Source organism: Choloepus didactylus, chromosome 1 (genome assembly GCF_015220235.1).
Source record: "Choloepus didactylus isolate mChoDid1 chromosome 1, mChoDid1.pri, whole genome shotgun sequence".
Lineage (NCBI taxonomy): Eukaryota > Metazoa > Chordata > Mammalia > Pilosa > Megalonychidae > Choloepus > Choloepus didactylus.
This window is the reverse complement of record NC_051307.1, coordinates 204,073,192-204,091,032: the sequence shown is the minus strand read 5'-3', so window position 1 is coordinate 204,091,032 and position 17,841 is coordinate 204,073,192. Positions and strand designations below refer to the sequence as shown.

At 37.9% G+C, this 17,841-nt stretch overlaps 1 protein-coding gene across 7 annotated transcripts in view; it reads right to left on the bottom strand.

Moving 5' to 3' along the window:
* The window catches only part of DOCK3 (dedicator of cytokinesis 3), a 639,207-nt gene that overhangs the window by 96,687 nt on the left and 524,679 nt on the right, over positions 1–17,841 (bottom strand). For all 7 annotated transcript variants that reach the window (XM_037797176.1, XM_037797183.1, XM_037797213.1 and 4 more), the window contains exons 15-19: positions 14,909–15,033; positions 13,261–13,423; positions 12,642–12,748; positions 11,895–12,066; positions 11,403–11,500 (exon numbers count right to left, since the gene is read on the bottom strand). In XM_037797176.1, coding sequence (XP_037653104.1) covers positions 11,403–11,500; positions 11,895–12,066; positions 12,642–12,748; positions 13,261–13,423; positions 14,909–15,033 — 665 coding nt within the window. The remainder of the gene's footprint in view (positions 1–11,402; positions 11,501–11,894; positions 12,067–12,641; positions 12,749–13,260; positions 13,424–14,908; positions 15,034–17,841) is intronic.

Sequence of the window (17,841 nt, the reverse complement as noted above, 5' to 3'; positions counted from 1 at the left end):
TTAAAGTATAAATAAATGATATGGAGAACAACAAAAACAATAGTGAGAATAAATAAAACCAAAAGTTGGTTCTTTGAGAAGAGCAACAAGATTGTCAAACCCTTAGCTAGACTGGCAAAGTCAAAAGGAGAGAAGACCCAAATAAACAATAAAAGCAGGAACATTACTGCAGATACTGAAGAAATCAAGAAGATACTATAAGCAACTATATGCCAACAAACTAGACAATTTAGAGGAAATGGATAATTTCCTGGAAACACATGAACAACCTAGACTGACCAGAGAAGAAATAGAAGACCTCAACAAACCAATCAAAAGTAAAGAGATCCAATCAATCATCAAATGCTTCCTACAAATAAAAGCCCAGGGCCAGATAACTTCACAGGGGAATTTTACCAAATTTTCTAAAAAGAACTGACACCATTCCTACTCAAACTCTTTCAAAATACTGAAGAAAATTGAACATTACCTAACTCATTTTATGAAGCCAACATCACTCTAATACCAAAACCAGGTAAAGATGCTATAAGAAAGGAAAACTACAGGCCAATTTTCCTAATGAATATAGATACAAGAATTCTCAACAAAATACTTACAAATCGAATCCAAAGACACATTTAAAAAAATCATACACCATAAACAAGTGGGGTTCATCCAAGGCATGCAAGGGTGATTCGACATAAGAAAATCAATCAATGTAATACAACACATTAACAAATCAAAAGGGAAAAATCAAATGATCATATCAATAGATGCTGAAAAAGCATTTGACAAAATTCAGCATTCTTTTTTGATAAAAACTCTTCAAAAGGTTGGAATTGAGGGAAACTTCCTCAATATGATAAAGGACATATAAGAAAAACCCACAGCCAGCACAGTACTCAATGGTGAGAGACTGAAAGCCTTCCCTCTAATATCAGGAATGAGAGAAGGATGCCTGCTGTCACCACTATTATTCAACATTGTGCTATAAGTTCTAGCCAGAGCAATCTGGCAAGACAAAGAAATAAAAGGCATCCAAATTGGAAAGGAAGAAGTAAAACTGTCATTATTTGTAGATGATATGATCTTATATTTGGGAAAATCCTGAGAAATCATGACACAGCTACTTGAGCTAATAAACAAATTCAGAAAAGTAGCGGGATAAAAGATTAATGCACTAAGTCAGTAATGTTCCTATACACTAGAAATGACCTAACTGAAGAGACACTCAAGAAAAAGACACCATTCACAATAGCAACTAATGAAATCAAGTACCTAGGAATAAACCTAACCAAGGATACAGAAGACCTCTACATAGAAAATTACATAACTTTACTAAAATAAATAAAAGGGGGCCTAAGGGATGGAAAGATATTCTGTGTTCATGGATAGGAAGGTTAAATGTCATTAGGATGTCATTCCTACCCAAACTGATCTACAGATTCAATGCAGTTCAAATCAAAATTCTGACAACCTCCTTTACAGACTTTGAAAGGATAGTTATCGAATTTATTTGGAAGGGAGAGGGCTCAAATTGCTAAAAATATTCTAAACAAGAAAAACGAAGTGGGAGAACTTACACTTTCTGACTTTGAAGCCTACTATAAAGCCACAGTAGTCAAAACAGCATGGTATTGGCCCAAAGATAGACATATTGATCACTGGAACCAAATTGAGAATCCGGAAAAAGACCCCGAGAGCTACAGCCTACTGATTTTTTATAAGGCCCCCAAATCCATTGAACTGGGAAAGAACAGTCTCTTCAACAAGTGGGGCTGGGAGAACTGGATATCCATTTGCAAAAGAATGAAAGAGGACCCCTACCTTACACTCTATACAAAAATTAACTCTAAGTGGATCAAAGACCTCAATATAAGAGACAGTACCATAAAACCCCTAGAAGATAATACAGGGAAACATCTTCAAGACCTAGTATTAGGAGGTAGCTTCTTAGACCTTACACCCAAAGCACAAGTGACAAAAGAAAAAAACAGATAAATGGGAACTCCTCAAAATCAAAAGCTTCTGTACATCAAAGGAATCTGTCAAAAAGATGAAGAAGCAGTCAGTGCAGTGGGAGAAAATATTTGGAAGCTATGTATCTGATAAGAGACTGATATCTTACCTATATAAAGAAATCCTATAACTCAACAATAGTACAAACAGCCTTATTATAAAATGGGCAAAAGATATGAACAGACATTTCTCTGAAGAAGAAATACAAATGGCCAAAGAACACATGAAAAAAATGTTCATCTTCACTAGCTATTAGGGAACTGCAAATCAAAACCACAATGAGATATCATCTCACACCAATAAGAATCGCTATCATTAAACAAACAGGAAACTAAAAATGCTGGAAAGGATGTGGAGAAATTAGAAATCTTATCCACTGCTGTTGGGAACGTATAAGGGTACAGCCATTGTGGAAGACAGTTTGGCAGTTCCTCAGAAAACTAGATATTGAGTCACCCAGAAGATCTAAAAGCAGTGACATGGACAGATACTTGCACACCAATGTTCAATCACCAAGAGACAGAAACAATCCAAATATCCTTCAACAGAGAAGTGGATTAACAAAATGTGGTATATACATATGATGGAATTATATGCAGCAGTAATAAGGAACAAGGTCCTGAATCATATGACGACATGGATGAACCCTGAGGACATAATGCTGAGTGAAATAAGTCAGACACAAAAGGAGAGATATTGTATGTCTCACTAATGTGAACTCTGTGAAAAATCTGAAATAAGTGTCTTATAATGTAGAATATAGGGGACCTAGAGATAGACAGAAGCTAATGAAGGGGAAATGATAATCTCCTATGTACAGATATAATAATGAGGGAGAACTTAATGGTATAGGAATGGTCAGGTGTGACTGTGGTTCGTTAATGGGATTATAAGTATCAGTGATGCACTGAAGACAAACATGTTCGTAAACGGTTGTTTAAAGGCATGTAACTCAGCTGATAAGAGCTCTGGGATGTTTTATGTTATGATAATTGTTTTTTAAAGTTAAGAGTGATGATGGTTATACAACTAAGTGAAGATAATGTAAGAAACGGACAGTTTACCTTGGAATAGAAAAAAATATATATATATTTTTATTCATTTTATTGAGATATATTCAAATACCACACAATTGTACAAAACAAATTGTACATGTGCTTGTTCACAGTACCATTACATAGTTGTACATTCATCACCAAAATCAATTCCTGACACCTTATTACCACACACACACAAATACAACATAATTAAGTGAAAAAGAGCAATAAAGTAAAAAAGAACACTGGGTGCCTTTGTCTGTTTGTTTGTTTGCCTTCCCCCATTTTTCTACTCATCATCCATAAACTAGACAAAGGGGAGTGTGGTCCTTATGCTTTCCCAATCCCACTGTCACCCCCTCATAAGCTACATTTTTATACAATCATGTTCAAGATTCATGGGTTCTGGGTTGTAGTTTGATAGTTTCAGGTATCTACCACCAGCTACCCCAATTTATTAGAACCTAAAAAGGGCTGTCCATATTGTGCATAAGAGTGCCCACCAGAGTGACCTCTCGGCTCCTTTTGGAATCTCTCTGCCACTGAAGCTTATTTCATTTCCTTTCATTTCCCCCTTTTGGTCAAGAAGATGTTCTCCATCCCATGATGCCGGGTCTGCATTCCTCCCCAGGAGTCATATTCCACATTGCCAGGGAGATTCACTCCCCTGGGTGTCTGATCCCATGTAGGGGGGATGGCAGTGATTTCATCTTTCAAGTTGGCTTAGCTAGAGAGAGAGGGCCACATCTGAGCAACAAAGAGACATTCGGGAGGAGGCTCTTAGGCACAACCATAGGGAGGCCTAGCCTCTCCTTTACAGCAACCGTCTTCCCAAGGGCAACTCCTGTGGTAGAGGGCTCAACCCATCAAACCACCAGTCCCCTATGTCTGTGAGCACATTAGCAACCATTGAGGTGGGGCAGTCCAATACCCCTGCATTCTCCACCAGCTCCTCAAGGGGGCTCTGCATATTTTTTGTTTGTTTGTTTGTTTGTTTTAAATCAACTGTATTAAAAAACAAAAAACAAAAAACATACAATAAAAAAACTTTTCAAAGAGACCATAACAAGGGAGTAAGAAAAAGACAACTAACCTAAGATAACTACTTTACTTCCAACATGTTCCTACTCTATCCCAAGTAAGTAACCTAATATAGCAACATTTCTGTGAACTTGTTCCTACTACATCCATCAGAAATTACAGACGATAGTCATTCCTGGGCATTCCCAGAACGTTAAATTTACTCATGATAGCTTATCTGTTCTTACTGGATTATCGTTTCCCCCTCCTTAATTGCTCTCTATCGCTGGTTTCCCTATATTCTACATTATAAACCATTTGTTTTACATTTTTTAAAGTTCACATTAGTGGTAGCATATAATATTTCTCTTTTTGTGCCTGCCTTATTTCGCTCAGCATTATGTCTTCAAGGTTCATCCATGTTGTCATATGTTTCACGAGATCGTTCCTTCTTACTGCCGCGTAGTATTCCATCGTGTGTATATACCACATTTTATTTGGGATAGAATATATATTAAGTGATATTGGGAACCCACTATTTAATAAATCAGGCCCTCAACTTGAGGCTTGCTCTCGTGAAACTTAGGGCTATAAAAGAGAGGCTGAGCTTTCCTGTAATTATACATAAGAGGCACCTCCTTTTGTTACTCAGATGTGGCCTTTCTCTCTCTAAGCACAACTTGGCAAATAAATTCATTAACCTCCCCCTGAAGAGGGGCATGACTCCCAGGGGAATGAATCTCCTTGGTGACGTGGGACATGAGTCCCAGAAATGAGCCTGGTCCTGGCAGCGAGGGATTGAAAATGCTTACTTGACCAAAGAGGGGAAAAGGAAAGGTAACAAGCTGAGGTCACAGTGGCTGAGGGATCCCAAATAGAGTCAAGAGTCTATCCTGGAGGTTTCTCTTACGCAAGCCCCAGCTAGACATCCCAAATGGCCACAATATGCCATGCCTTACCAAAAGTAGTCCTGAGAGTCTACGAAAGATTCACTCACTAAGTTTTATCTCTCAGAAACTTAAATCCACCAGAATGCTTCTATGCCAGACAAGTCCCCAAACCCAGAGGCAACAGCCTCTTTAAGAACAACAATCAGACGTAGCCCCCCTTCCCCATACTGTCGACAATCCTGAAGATGGAGAAAGAGATTAAGTGAGAGGACGGGGTAGCAACGAACAAGATTTAACAAAGGTCTATGAATACTGAAACTTGACATAAATATGTGTATTTTTTAAGATGCTGGAGTGTTGGAATAGCTAGAAGGAGGTAAATGACATGGTGGAATGGTAACCTATAACATTCTTTGAAATTTGCTCTATAGCAACTCCTTGAATTGTGCTTTGAAAGTCTTCACCTTTCTGTACATACCTTAAATTTCATAATAAGGAAAGAACTGAAACTGCAGAACTCTAACCCATAACAATTTTTGAAATTACCTATATAACTGCTTGTTGAGCTGTACATCAAAAGTTAACACCTTACTGTATGTATGCTATATTTTACAGTAATGAAAATAGCTGAAGCTGTAGAACTGTGACCCATGACATTCTTTGAAATTTGCTCTCTAATTACTTGTTAAATCTTACTTTGAAAGTTAACACTGTTATGTATACATGTTAAAGTTCACAATAAAAATGCACTAAAAATAGAAATAGAAAAACAATGGGGGAGAGGTAAAGATATTCTCAGATAAACAAGGGCTGAAGAGCTCATCACCACTAGACCTGAACTGCAAGCAATGCTAAAGGCAATTCTTCCTACTGAAAGGAAAGACACCAGACTGTGGTTCAAAGTGGCATAAAGAAATAAAGAACTGCAGCAAAGGTAACATTTGAGCAATTATAAATGCCAGTATTACTATAGTGTATTGAATGGTATGTAACTGCACTTCTTACTTCTTACAGGTGCTAAAAACAAATGCATAAAGTAATGATAAATCTATGCTTTCAGACATAAATGTACAAAGATATAAGTGGTAACAAGTACAAAAAATAGTGGGAGGACAGAGTGGTATAGAAAAAGTATATATGCATGCTACTGAAGTTAAGTTGATATCAAACCAAATATGACCGTTATATATCTAACCCCATGGAAACCACAAGGAAAATAGGTGAGAGGTATATCCAGAAAGAAAGGAGAAGACACTCAATATAGCACAATGCAAAAAAGCAAATTAATATAAAAGTGGGCATTAACAGAAGTGAGGGACAAAAAAGGCAAAAGACTTACAAAGCCTAAATAGCAAAATGACTGAAGAAAGTACTATATTATCAGTAGTGACTATAAATGTAAATGCATTAAACTCTCCAGTCAAAAGGCTGAGAATGGCAGCACAGATATAAAAGCATGACCCAACTATATGTTGTCTGCAAGAGATTCACCTTAAATTCAAAGTCACAAGCAGGATGAAAATGAAAGGATGAAAATAAATATAACATGCAAATATCAACCAAAAGAGAGCTCGGGTTCCTATACTAATAACACATAAAGCAGATGTTAAGTCAAAACTGTTACGGGGACAAAGATAGTCATTATATACTGATAAAGGACAATTCAACAGGAAGATGTAACAATGATAAGTATATATGCACCTAATAGCAGAGCCAGAAATGTATGAAGCAAATATGGACAGGTGTGAAAGGAGAAATAAATGATTCTACATTAATAGTAGGGATACTTCAATATACCATTTTCCATAACTGATAAAATATCTAGACATCTAGATAGAAGATCAACAAGGAAATAGAAGACTTAACATAATATAAATCAACTAGAACCAACACATTCTTAAAGCACTTCACCCAACAGCAGCAGAATACACATTCTTCACTAGAGCAAATGACCATTCTCTAAGATAGACTATATGTCAGGTCACAAAACACAGCTCAACAAATTAAAAAACATTGAAATCATACAATTTATTTTCTCTGGCAACAAAACAATGAAGCTGGAAATCATTAACAGAGGAGAACTGGAAAATTCACAAATATGTGGAAATCAAACAACACACTTAAACAACTTACAAGACAAAGAAGAAATCATAAGGGATATTTAGAAATATCTTGAGGCAAATGAAAACACAATGTATCAAAATGTATGGGGCTGCAGGAAAGGAAGTGCTGAGAGGAAAATTTATAGCTCTAAATGCTTACATAAAAATATGAAAAATCTCATTAGAGACTTAACCTCACAACTGGAGGAACTAAAAAAAGAAGAGCAAACTACCCCAAAGTGAGCAGAAGCATGCAAATAACAAAGACAAGAATAGAGATAACGGAACTAGAGAAACAAAAATGACAGAATCAAAGAATCCACAGTTGGTTCTTAGGAAAGGTTGATAAAATTGACAAACTTTTAGTTAGACTGAAAGAAAAAGACAGGATAACTAAATAAACAAAATTAGAAATTAAAGATGGTCATTTCTACCAATCCCACAGAAATAAAAAGGATTATAAGATACTCTGAACAATGGTACCTCAACAAATGAGATAACCTAGATGAAATGAAAAAAATTCTTAGAAATGCACAAATGTCCTACACTGACTCAAGAAGAAATAGAAGTTCAAGAGACTAATAATAATGAGATTGAATCAGTAGTCAAAAACCTCTCAAGAAAGAAACGTCCAGAACTAGATGGCTTCATTAGTGAATTTTACCAAACATTCCAAGATGAATGATCTCCTGTACTGCTCAAACTCTTCCAGAGAATTAAAGAGGAGGGAATACTGCCTAACTCATTCTATGAGGCCAAGATCACCCTTATACCAATGCCAGATTAAGGATACCATAAGAAACCTACAAATCTCTCTTATGAATATAGATGCAAAAATCTTCAACAAAATACTATCAAACCAAATTCAACAGCACATTAATAGAATTATGCACCATGATCAAGTAGGATTTACCCCAGGTATGCAAGAATGGTTCATCATAAGGAAATCAATTAATGTATATACCACATTAATAGAATAAAGGGGAAAAAACAACCCATGATCATCTCAATTGACAAAGAAAAGCTATTTGACAAAAATCAAGCACCCCTTCTTGATAAACACACCCAGAAAACTAGGAATAGAAGGTAACTTCATCAACATGACAAAGGGCATATGTAAAAAGCCCTCAGCTAACATCATTCTCAATGGTGAAAGACTGAAACCTTTCCCTTTAAGATAAGGAAGAAGACAATGATGCCTACTATCACCACTGTTACTCAATGTTGTACTCGAAGTTGTAGCCAGAGCAATTAGGCAAGAAAAATAGAAGGCACACAAATCGGAAAGGAAGATGTAAAACTTTTTCTATTTACAGATGATATAATCCTATATATAGAAAATCCTTAGAGATTCACAACAAAGGTACTAGAGGTAATAAATGAATTCAGGAATGTGGGGATGGGTACAAGGGCAACATGCAAAAATCACTAGTGTTTCTATACAGTAATAATGAACAATCTGAAGAGGATATCACAAATAAACTTCATTTACAATAGCAACTAAAACAATCAAATATCTATGAATAAATTTAACCAAAGATGTAAAGGGCTGATACATGGAAAACTACAGAACACTGCTAAAGGAAGTCAAAGAAGACCTAAATAAATGGAAGGTTATAACAAATGCATTGGAAGACTAAATACTGTTAATATGTCAAGTCTAGCCGAAACAAATTACAGATTTAACACAATCCCAATCAAAATTCCAATAGCTTTCTCTGTAGAAATGGAAAAGCCAATCATCAAATTTATATTTTGAGGGTAAGGGGCCCTGAATTGCCAAAAACATCTTGAAAAAGAAGAATGAAGTTTGAGAGCTTATACTCCATTATTTTAAAAATTATTACATAGCTCAGAAATCAAAATAGCATGGCACTGGCACAAGGATTAATATACTGACCAATGGAATGAGACTGAGAATTCAGAAATCAATCCTCCAATCTATGGCCATTTGATTTTCGGCAAGGGTGCCAACACACTCAATGGGGGAAAGAATAGTCTCTTCAACAAATGGTGCTGGAAAATTTGATACCCACATGCAAAAGAATGAATGTTGGACTCCTACGTCACACGGTATACAAGATTTAAAACTATAAAATTCCTCAAAGAAAACATAGGGAAGTGTCTTCCAGACCCTGTGTTAGGCAAAGGTTTTTTAGAATTTATACCAAAGCATGAGCAACAAAAGAGAAAACAGATAAATGGGACTTCATCAAAATCAAAAACTTTTGTACAAAGGACTTCAACATCAAAGTAAAAAGACAACCTACAGAATGGGAGAAAATATTTGGAGACCAGATATCCAACAAGGCTTTACTATCCAGAATATATAAAATAAACCTTACAACTCAAAAAAGAAGAACAAACAATTAAAAATGAGCAAAAGAATTGAATAGACATCTTCCAAAGAAGATATGCAAATGAAAAGATGCTGAACATCATTAACCAGTAGGGGAATGCAAATCAAAATCATGAGATACCATTTCACACCCACTAATATAACAAAACAAGTGTTGCAGAGGATGTGGAAAAAATAGGTACACTCATTCATCACTGGTGGGAATGTAAGAGGGTAAGCCACTGTAGAAAACAGTTTGGTGGTTCCTTAATAAGTTAAGTCTAAAATTTCCCTGTGACCTGGCAATCCCACTTCTAGATATATACCCAAAAGAATTGAAAGCAAAGAAATGAACAGATATTTGCTCACTGATGTTCATCACAGCATTATTCACAACTGCCAAAAGATTGAGGCAACTCAAGTGTCTATCAACAGTTGAACGGATAAACAAAATACGGTATATACATACAATGGAATATTATTTAGCTGTAAACAGGAATGAAGTTCAGATACACGCAATAACATAGATGAATACTGAATATATGTTGAGTGAAATAAGTCAGACAATAAAGGAGAAATATTCTATGATCTTTCTACTATGAAACAATTAGAATAAGCAAAATTCATAGAGTCAGAAAATAGAATACAAGTTACCAGATGCCAGGCTGGGAGTAGGGAATGGGTAGTTAATGTTTAATTGGCAAAGAGTTTGTTTGAGATGCTGGAAAAGTTCTGGTAATGGTATTGATGGCAGTGCAACCTTATGTGTGTAATTAATACCACTTTATTACATTTTTGAAAATGCTTAAAGGAGAAATTTTAGATTGCATAAGATACCAGAGTAAAAATTAGAAAAAAATTTATATGGACTAGAGTTAATAGTACAATTATAATATTCTTTTATCAACTGTAACAAAGGCACCATATTAATGCAGTGTTAATAACAGGGGGATATGGGAACTCTGTATTTTCTTTATGATCTTTATGTAAACCTACAAGTTTACTAATTTAAAAAATATAAAAAATTATGTTCCTGTGTGTGTGTGTGTGTGTGTGTGTGTGTGTGTGTATTACTCAGCCATAAAAAGGAATGAAGTTCTGATAACTTGCTACAAAATGCATGAAGCTTGATATCATGTTGGAGTGAAATAAGCCAGAATTTAAAAGGAGAGATATTGTATGATTTCACTTATATGAAATAATCAGAATATGGAAATTCATAGAGAACAAGAAAGTAAATTACAGGTTACCAGGGATGGGGGAGAGGGGAAATGGGGAGTCAATGTTTAATGAGTGCAGAGTTTCTGTTTGGGGTGATGGAAAAATTTTGGTAATGAATGGTGATGATGGTAGCACATTGTTAACGTAATTAATGCCAATGAATTGTTTGTCCGAAAGTGCTTAAAATGTAACATTTTAGTTGTATATATGTAATTATAATTTTCTAAAAAGTACATGGAGAAAACAGTTGACGTGGTGGGGCGAGGGGAAGAGGAGGGTTCCCTAGTATGGACTCTAAATGAGAGATTGGGTAAATTCAGTAGCTACAAGTTAATGGAGAGCATTTAGAGTTTTTACTGATAATCAGGAGGGTGGAGGCCAGAAAGACATCATGCTGGGTTTGTGGTAAAGGGTTATAAAGTAAGGAAGATGAGAAAGAGACCTAAGGGAGGGAGAGGAGACCTAAAAGAATGTAGGCAGCACAAAACCCTGGAAATGTCTCCAAGAGGACACTTTCATCACTCCCCTTTAATTATCATTTTGCTTTTTAGGAGAAAACAAGTTAAATAATAGGGCTTTTAACTTAAATATGATTTTAAAAGGTAATAAATTAATATCTGATCTGATACTCACTTTTGAAGAAGCAGCTAATTTTTTTTAAAAGCCAGTTTATTCCTATTCATCTATTATATATCTGGAGAAATGGTCTTAGAGGCATTACTGGCAGAAATCAGGGTTAAATCAGGTAAGGCCTTCTGTCCATATTCTCTGTTAGGCAACGTGTGAGAAGACAAACCTTAACAATTTCTTCCCCACTGACATGCCGCAGTCGCCCTAGAATGTCCATGATCCGGTCTGGGAAGGCCTTCCATTTCAGTAGAGCAAGGAGGTCCACTAGAAAGCAAGCACAAAATATGGTGAACCTTGGACACAAAAGAAGGTGAACCCAAAGACAAGTGAGGCTAAGACTTTCCCAGCCAAGGGCAAGTGGGATTTGGAAGAACAGAACTAGCTGTGAGCATCACAACAGTCTCTTTAGTGCTGAGATCCAGGCCAAAAACACGCGTATGAACCCTAGTTGACACCTCCTGCCACATGCATCCTGGAGCTGCTGTAATCAAAGGATACCTTGTAGGCTGTTGAGTGATTCCTTCAACTTCAAATGAAAAAGCCCCTACTGTGGCATGAAGGAAGAAATAATTTTTGTCTCCCTTAACATGGTACCAGCAATATGGAGTCAGTAACTGAGGACAGTGGAAGGTATCATCCTACAGGCATCATCACCTACCATTCTGAGTGAGCTTAGTGGAGGAGAGCTGTGTGGAAATGGAGAAAGACTCTTTGGTGCTTCGCTGGAAGATGAGGCTGGAGGGGATGTTAGGGCAGCCGTTGTAGTCTTCTTTGCAGCAAGGCAGGCCCAGGTACAGAGCATGGTTGTTAAATGTGCTATTCTCATCACACTGTAGGCAAAAGCAGAGACCAGAGAATGTTTCCTGAGCTGTGCCATGTGCAAAAATCAGGCCTCAGGGAATTTTTTAGTTGATACTTGCTCTCATCTTCCTAAAGGTGGAACTTGGGCCTCAGGTCTTCTTGGAAGAGTGCTTTCTATTCAGTAACTCCTCAGAACAGCTTATGTGACTTTTGAAGAAAACATGGCAGGGCATGTAGTCTCGACCTGCTATGCAGGTGGCAGCTAAGATGTGACAGCTGATAGTACCAGAATGTACTAGCCAAGGTCAAAGTGGCAAAAAGGAATTGGTAATGGATTTTTGAGTGGAGGTGGGAAACAAAGGGCCTGTTGGCATTACTTGTGGGAAGGAAAGCCACTGTACTTAGATAACAAGCTTGCCCACAGATGTCCTGCTGTCATCCACCAGACCAGTATCCTGAATCTTTTGACCCACTCAATGAAAAACACCTGACAGAGAAGCATGTGTGAGAGTGCTCGGGAGGATGACAGGTGTTGGTGAGAGACAACCAGGTCCCATACTTTGTACACATAGAGCTCATGGATATCGTTGGCGAGGTCCCATACCTTGTACACATAGAGCTCATGGATATCGTCTGAGAGGGTGGTGCCATCATCCCGCATCAAGGGCGAGAATGCAAAGCCAAAGAGTTTCTTTTCTCCTTTGTCCTTTGCTGCAAGCAGAACCAAGTGTTAGTTGTTTTTGCACCCCTTTGCCTCCACTTTGCTTTTTAACAGAAATTCCCCTTGTGCTCCTTACCCATGCTCTTTTTCCTTTTACTTCTTTCATTAATTAGATATCAACCTGAGTGAAGTAATGATGGGAAATGTACAGAACAAGATTCCATTTATACCTCAAGGTACACAGGATACCTGACCCAAATAGAAACTAAATTGCTGGTCTTCATAAACCAGGGTCTTTTTAAGAAGCAATTTAACAGGCACAAAGGAGAATGACACTGGCAATTATCCACCCCAATATCCTGAAGGGCCAATTCCAGATTCCATGGTTTTGAATCACTGCTTGTACAATCTATAGATATGTCACATCTCTGAATAACCATTTACTTGCAACTCTATTTTCTCACTCCAAAAATAAGAACCCTTTTAATTCTGTTCCACAGAGCAGAGGGGTAGAGATGAGAGAGTTATAGACTTGAGTAATGCGGAAGGATGTTGCACTTACTGGAACAATGTCTGAACTCAAAGCGCAGGTGAGAACCCCGGAACCGGTCAATGGGTATAGGCAATTTGATAATTTCTCCCCAGCGAGGACTATTACTGTGGTAGAGGACAAAGGAGTGGTAGGAACTCCTATTTGGCTCTCCTGAACCCAAGCTGATACAATCCTGGAAAAGAAGAGAAGCAAAACAAGATGTCCTCTCTCAGAGGGAGCCCTTGGATTTCTGTGTCACTAGAACACTTTATTCTCTCCTGTGTGCATATCTCATTTTCCCACCAGCCCAAATATATGGGATGAGAAAATTAATTTGACTTAAATTTAATTCTTTTGGAAACAACTGTGAAGATGTTGTAAAGAACTGGCAGAAACAATGCTCCTTGTTTTCCATGAGACAAAATTAATCACACACATTGCTGGATAAATGAGGAAAGCTGGGTGGCGCATCTGAATCACTAGCATAGGCTCTTCATCCTCACTAAGAAAGGAAACAACAAACTCCACAGAAGAAGTCAACTACACATGACATTTTACCAGGTCAGAAAAAAAAAATCAAATTACAAACTGGAGAGAGCCTGTTTTATAATTTTCCTCAGCCCAGTGTGGCACTTCATTTTAGGTTACCCATGGCATGGGAAGGTGCCTGGAATATAAATGAAATAGACCAGGTTTAACTTGATACCAGTTCTAAAATGTCACTTGGAAGAGGCATTGCCAGGACTGCCTGTGTCCCTCCCCTGGAGGACAGGAAGCTGCAGGCAACACAACCAGGAGCAGCTCCCTGTCTGTACAGGCATCACACCATCAGCTGAAAGCTCTACCCTTGGCATGCTCCATGTAAACAATCTTCCTAGATTTGGTTTTTAAAATGACAGAAACCATTGTTTCTACCACTGTAGAAACAACATTCTCTTCCATTTCTGTCTTGTTATTTGGAAGATGATTTTGACTTATTTTATTTTTTCCTCTGTAACATAGGGATAAACATTCATTTTTTTGCACACCTCACATGGCTGCTGTCAACACACAGGAGCAAGGTTTGTACAAGATTTAAAAGACGTTTGCCTTCTAACAAATGCTACCTTTTGTATTAACCAAGTACTTCATTATGGCAGGACTGCAGGAAAAACTGACCTATTGACAACAGAGAAACAGTGCTCAAGATCTTCACTTTCAATTCTTTGTATTGTGTTGGCTGGAAATGATCTTCCAGGACCTCAGTTTTCTTTTCCTTGTCCCATAACCTGGTGCCAGAAAATGAGTGCCTAAGCCCCACACTTGACCAAAGAGCAAATATACCTTTCTGAATTAGCTCAAGGAACAAAAAGGCAGAGTGAGACCTAACAGCAAAAGTAGGCAGCTCTATGCTAGATGGAAAGGCAGAAGAGGTAACATGTAGGACAGAACTAGAAGGAATAGAGTCAGGTCAGTCACTAGGAAGAATTTCTGCAAAGGCTGTATGATGCTAGAAGTCATTATCAAAGCACACTGTAAGGGTTTCCTTGAAGAAAGGAAAAGGCAGAGAAGAATGCATATGGAGTGATTTGAGCTCAGTCTTGCCTAATAGGAATGGGCCTCTGGACAAAGTCCACAGAAACACTAGAATACTTACAGAATATGACTCAATTCCTAATGACTGACTGGCTTGCCTTACCTTCAAGATTTCTCCATCTGCGTAAAGCACGTACATGGTCACTTCAATATTCTTTTGTACACTCTTTCCTCCTCTCTCAAAATCCCCCTTCTCCAGGGTCAGGTACAGGTCATTGCGGATATCACCTGTAAGGAAAGAAATGCCATGTCCTCAAGACCAATGAAGTCACACTGCCCTGTGGAGGACTGGGCTAGCATTTGGATCCTCCAGGGTTTAGGTGGGTGCTCAGAGCATTCTAAGCTTGGTTAATAACGATGGACATTCTACCAATATCAGTACAGCAGTATTCAGGTTGGTTAGTCATGTGACCTCTAATTCTGAATTCTAAAGTTATTCACTGCAGTTTAACTGAGGTGGGAAAAGGCAGGGCAGTGAATCTTCTCCCACCTTGCAGGTGACAGGTTAGTCTCTATATCCTTCAGGAGAATGGCTATAATCTAAGCCTCCCAAAGAGAAAAAAGATTTTAGAATCAACAAGAATAGTATTTATTTCAATCATGTCTATTTCTTTATCAATCCCTCTTCCTTTCCCTCAAAAAAAGTGTTTCTTTTTAGAGGTTTACTTTCTACAACACTGAAACTTTCTGTGTCTGACTAGAATCTGCACTACATCTCCTTCCTTCTGGAGGCTTGGCTCTAAATCCTAGTTCCTGCTGGAGTGCCAGGCAGAAGTCACTGGACTATCTGTCAGCTTTTCTTCACCTCATTTGCAAGTGCTCTTGAAGCAGATGACTCTCCAGAAGCATAGGTGCTAAGACACTAGGGCAACAATCTGTTCTGCTCTTGCTACGTTTCTGTGTTCTGGCTCTAATCTACTTTGGACATCTCTGCTGCTTGAGACTGTGCAGAACAAGCCTAAATTGCAAATCCAAAATTGCCCAAGTCACATCTTCCTTTTTTAGGGGGATGAACAGAGGGGAGACAGGATTATCCGTACTTGTATAAAAAGAGCTTATTTAGGCTGCTCTAAGCTTCTAAATTTGTAATATGACCAATTTTATTCACATATTATAAAGAAGGGCTTTTGACTTTCAAAAGACAGTAAAAGCTGTGGAAAAAAAGTTTTCAAAGGAGGAAAATGGCAAAGAAAATGGGTAAGGCTAAAGTGAAGATGTGGTAGCAGCCTTAAGAAACTAAGGTGACAGAACAATTAACTGCAAAGCAAGCCAATTCAGAATCCAGATATTCTTTCCACTTAGAAAAACTGGCCCATCTAAATATGCTCATTACCTGAAACCAGCATGACAGAAACAGGGTTTGTTTTTGGTTAAGCAAGCGGGCCTTCTGGTTAGGTCAGAGATACAAAACAACAGCTCCTTTTCTGCATTATCTTTCTAACTGTGGAGTGTCTGTCATGCATGAAGCAATGTGTGGTGAAGTATGTAACCCAGTTTGGACATGTTTTTGGTTTTGGTCCCCATTTTGATGTGTATGTACCCACTGTAAAGAAGTTCTCTTCAAGATGATACTCCAGTTAAGGTAATTCTGTTGGGCTTTAATCCAGATTACTGGAGTACTTCATAAGCAGAGAAAAAGCCACAGAGGGCAGTCAAAAGCTGGAGGTCAATAAAACCCATAAGAAAAAGGAAAAGATGCTGCCGCGTATACTACCATGTGACAGAAAAGCCAAGATTCAAAGATTGCTGGCAGCCAGCTCAGAATGCCACAGTCTTCAGGGAGAAAGCATCACCTTGCTGAAGGCTTGATTTTGAACTTCTAGCCTCAAAACCATGAGCCAGCAAATTCCTATTGTTTAAGCCAAATCGTTGTATGGCATCTGTTTTAGCAGCTAGAAAAGTAAAACACCATGTTAGACCAGGACTGGCATATAACTGGGGCTTTCACGGTCTTCATGACCACTTTTCATTTATAACATCACCTTCCTATCCCAAGTGTGCAATCTTGCAATCCTTGTCCCTTGGTTGCATAATGAAGGCTCTCATAATACTTTGGTTCAAGTAGGGAAGAACAGCCCGAGAGAAGGAACTAGTAGTTCTATAAGAGCCTTAAGAACTTTCTCTAACATGTGAGTGCCATCTTGTTCTCCAAACAAGGAGCCCTGAGGCTACTATGAAGGGAAGATGAAAACATGCCCTAAAAATTACATACAAATGCAACTTCAGGGTATGTGAGACAACTGGGAGGTCATCCATCCTTGCAGTCTGCAGACTTTCCTCTTGGATTGGGTAGAGCTTCTGCTTCGAATTCTGATAAGTTTGTACTCTTACCCTGCTTCCTTTGGACATCCCTGCTTGGCCCCTCCCCAGTAAGACTGTTGTGCAGGTGGGGTGGAGAAACAGAAAGAGAAGGGAAACAAATTCATCCATTTGCTACTGTCAGGATAGAAGATGAATAAAATTTGTCCTGAAAATAAAAATCAAACTTAACTGGGGACTTTACTATGTACCATTCATATTATAATGTGATAAGTCAGAGTTGGTTAAATTTAGAATTTTTAACAATTGAAACAGACATCTCAGAACCACCTTCTGATAAAAGCCTTTTAGATGCACATTAGCTTTCCTTTGGAATTTAAGTAATTATTAAATTTCTAGGCTGTTTCAGCATATAGTGAATAGTCTAGAGACTTTTAATATCTACTCTAAAGAACAGGTGCTTTGTTTAAATATAACCCTGGCTTGCACTATCTGGAGGTTTTTCTCCTGATAGTCCATGCAGTTTTTAAAAGCAGATGATGGCTACCAGCAATAGTATTCTGGCTTGTACATATTTTTTTGGCTTGTACATTTTCAATCATTGTGGGTTAACCATGTTGCAGTAAACATGTCCTTCTAATGAAACATTTTAAAACTTTTCCTAGCAACATATGATATAGGATACTAATACAAACTGGACACTGCCTTGGAGAATTTGACCTGTGTTAGTTTTACAGATTAAGCTCATAGTTTCTGGGAAGTTCCTCCAGGGCATTT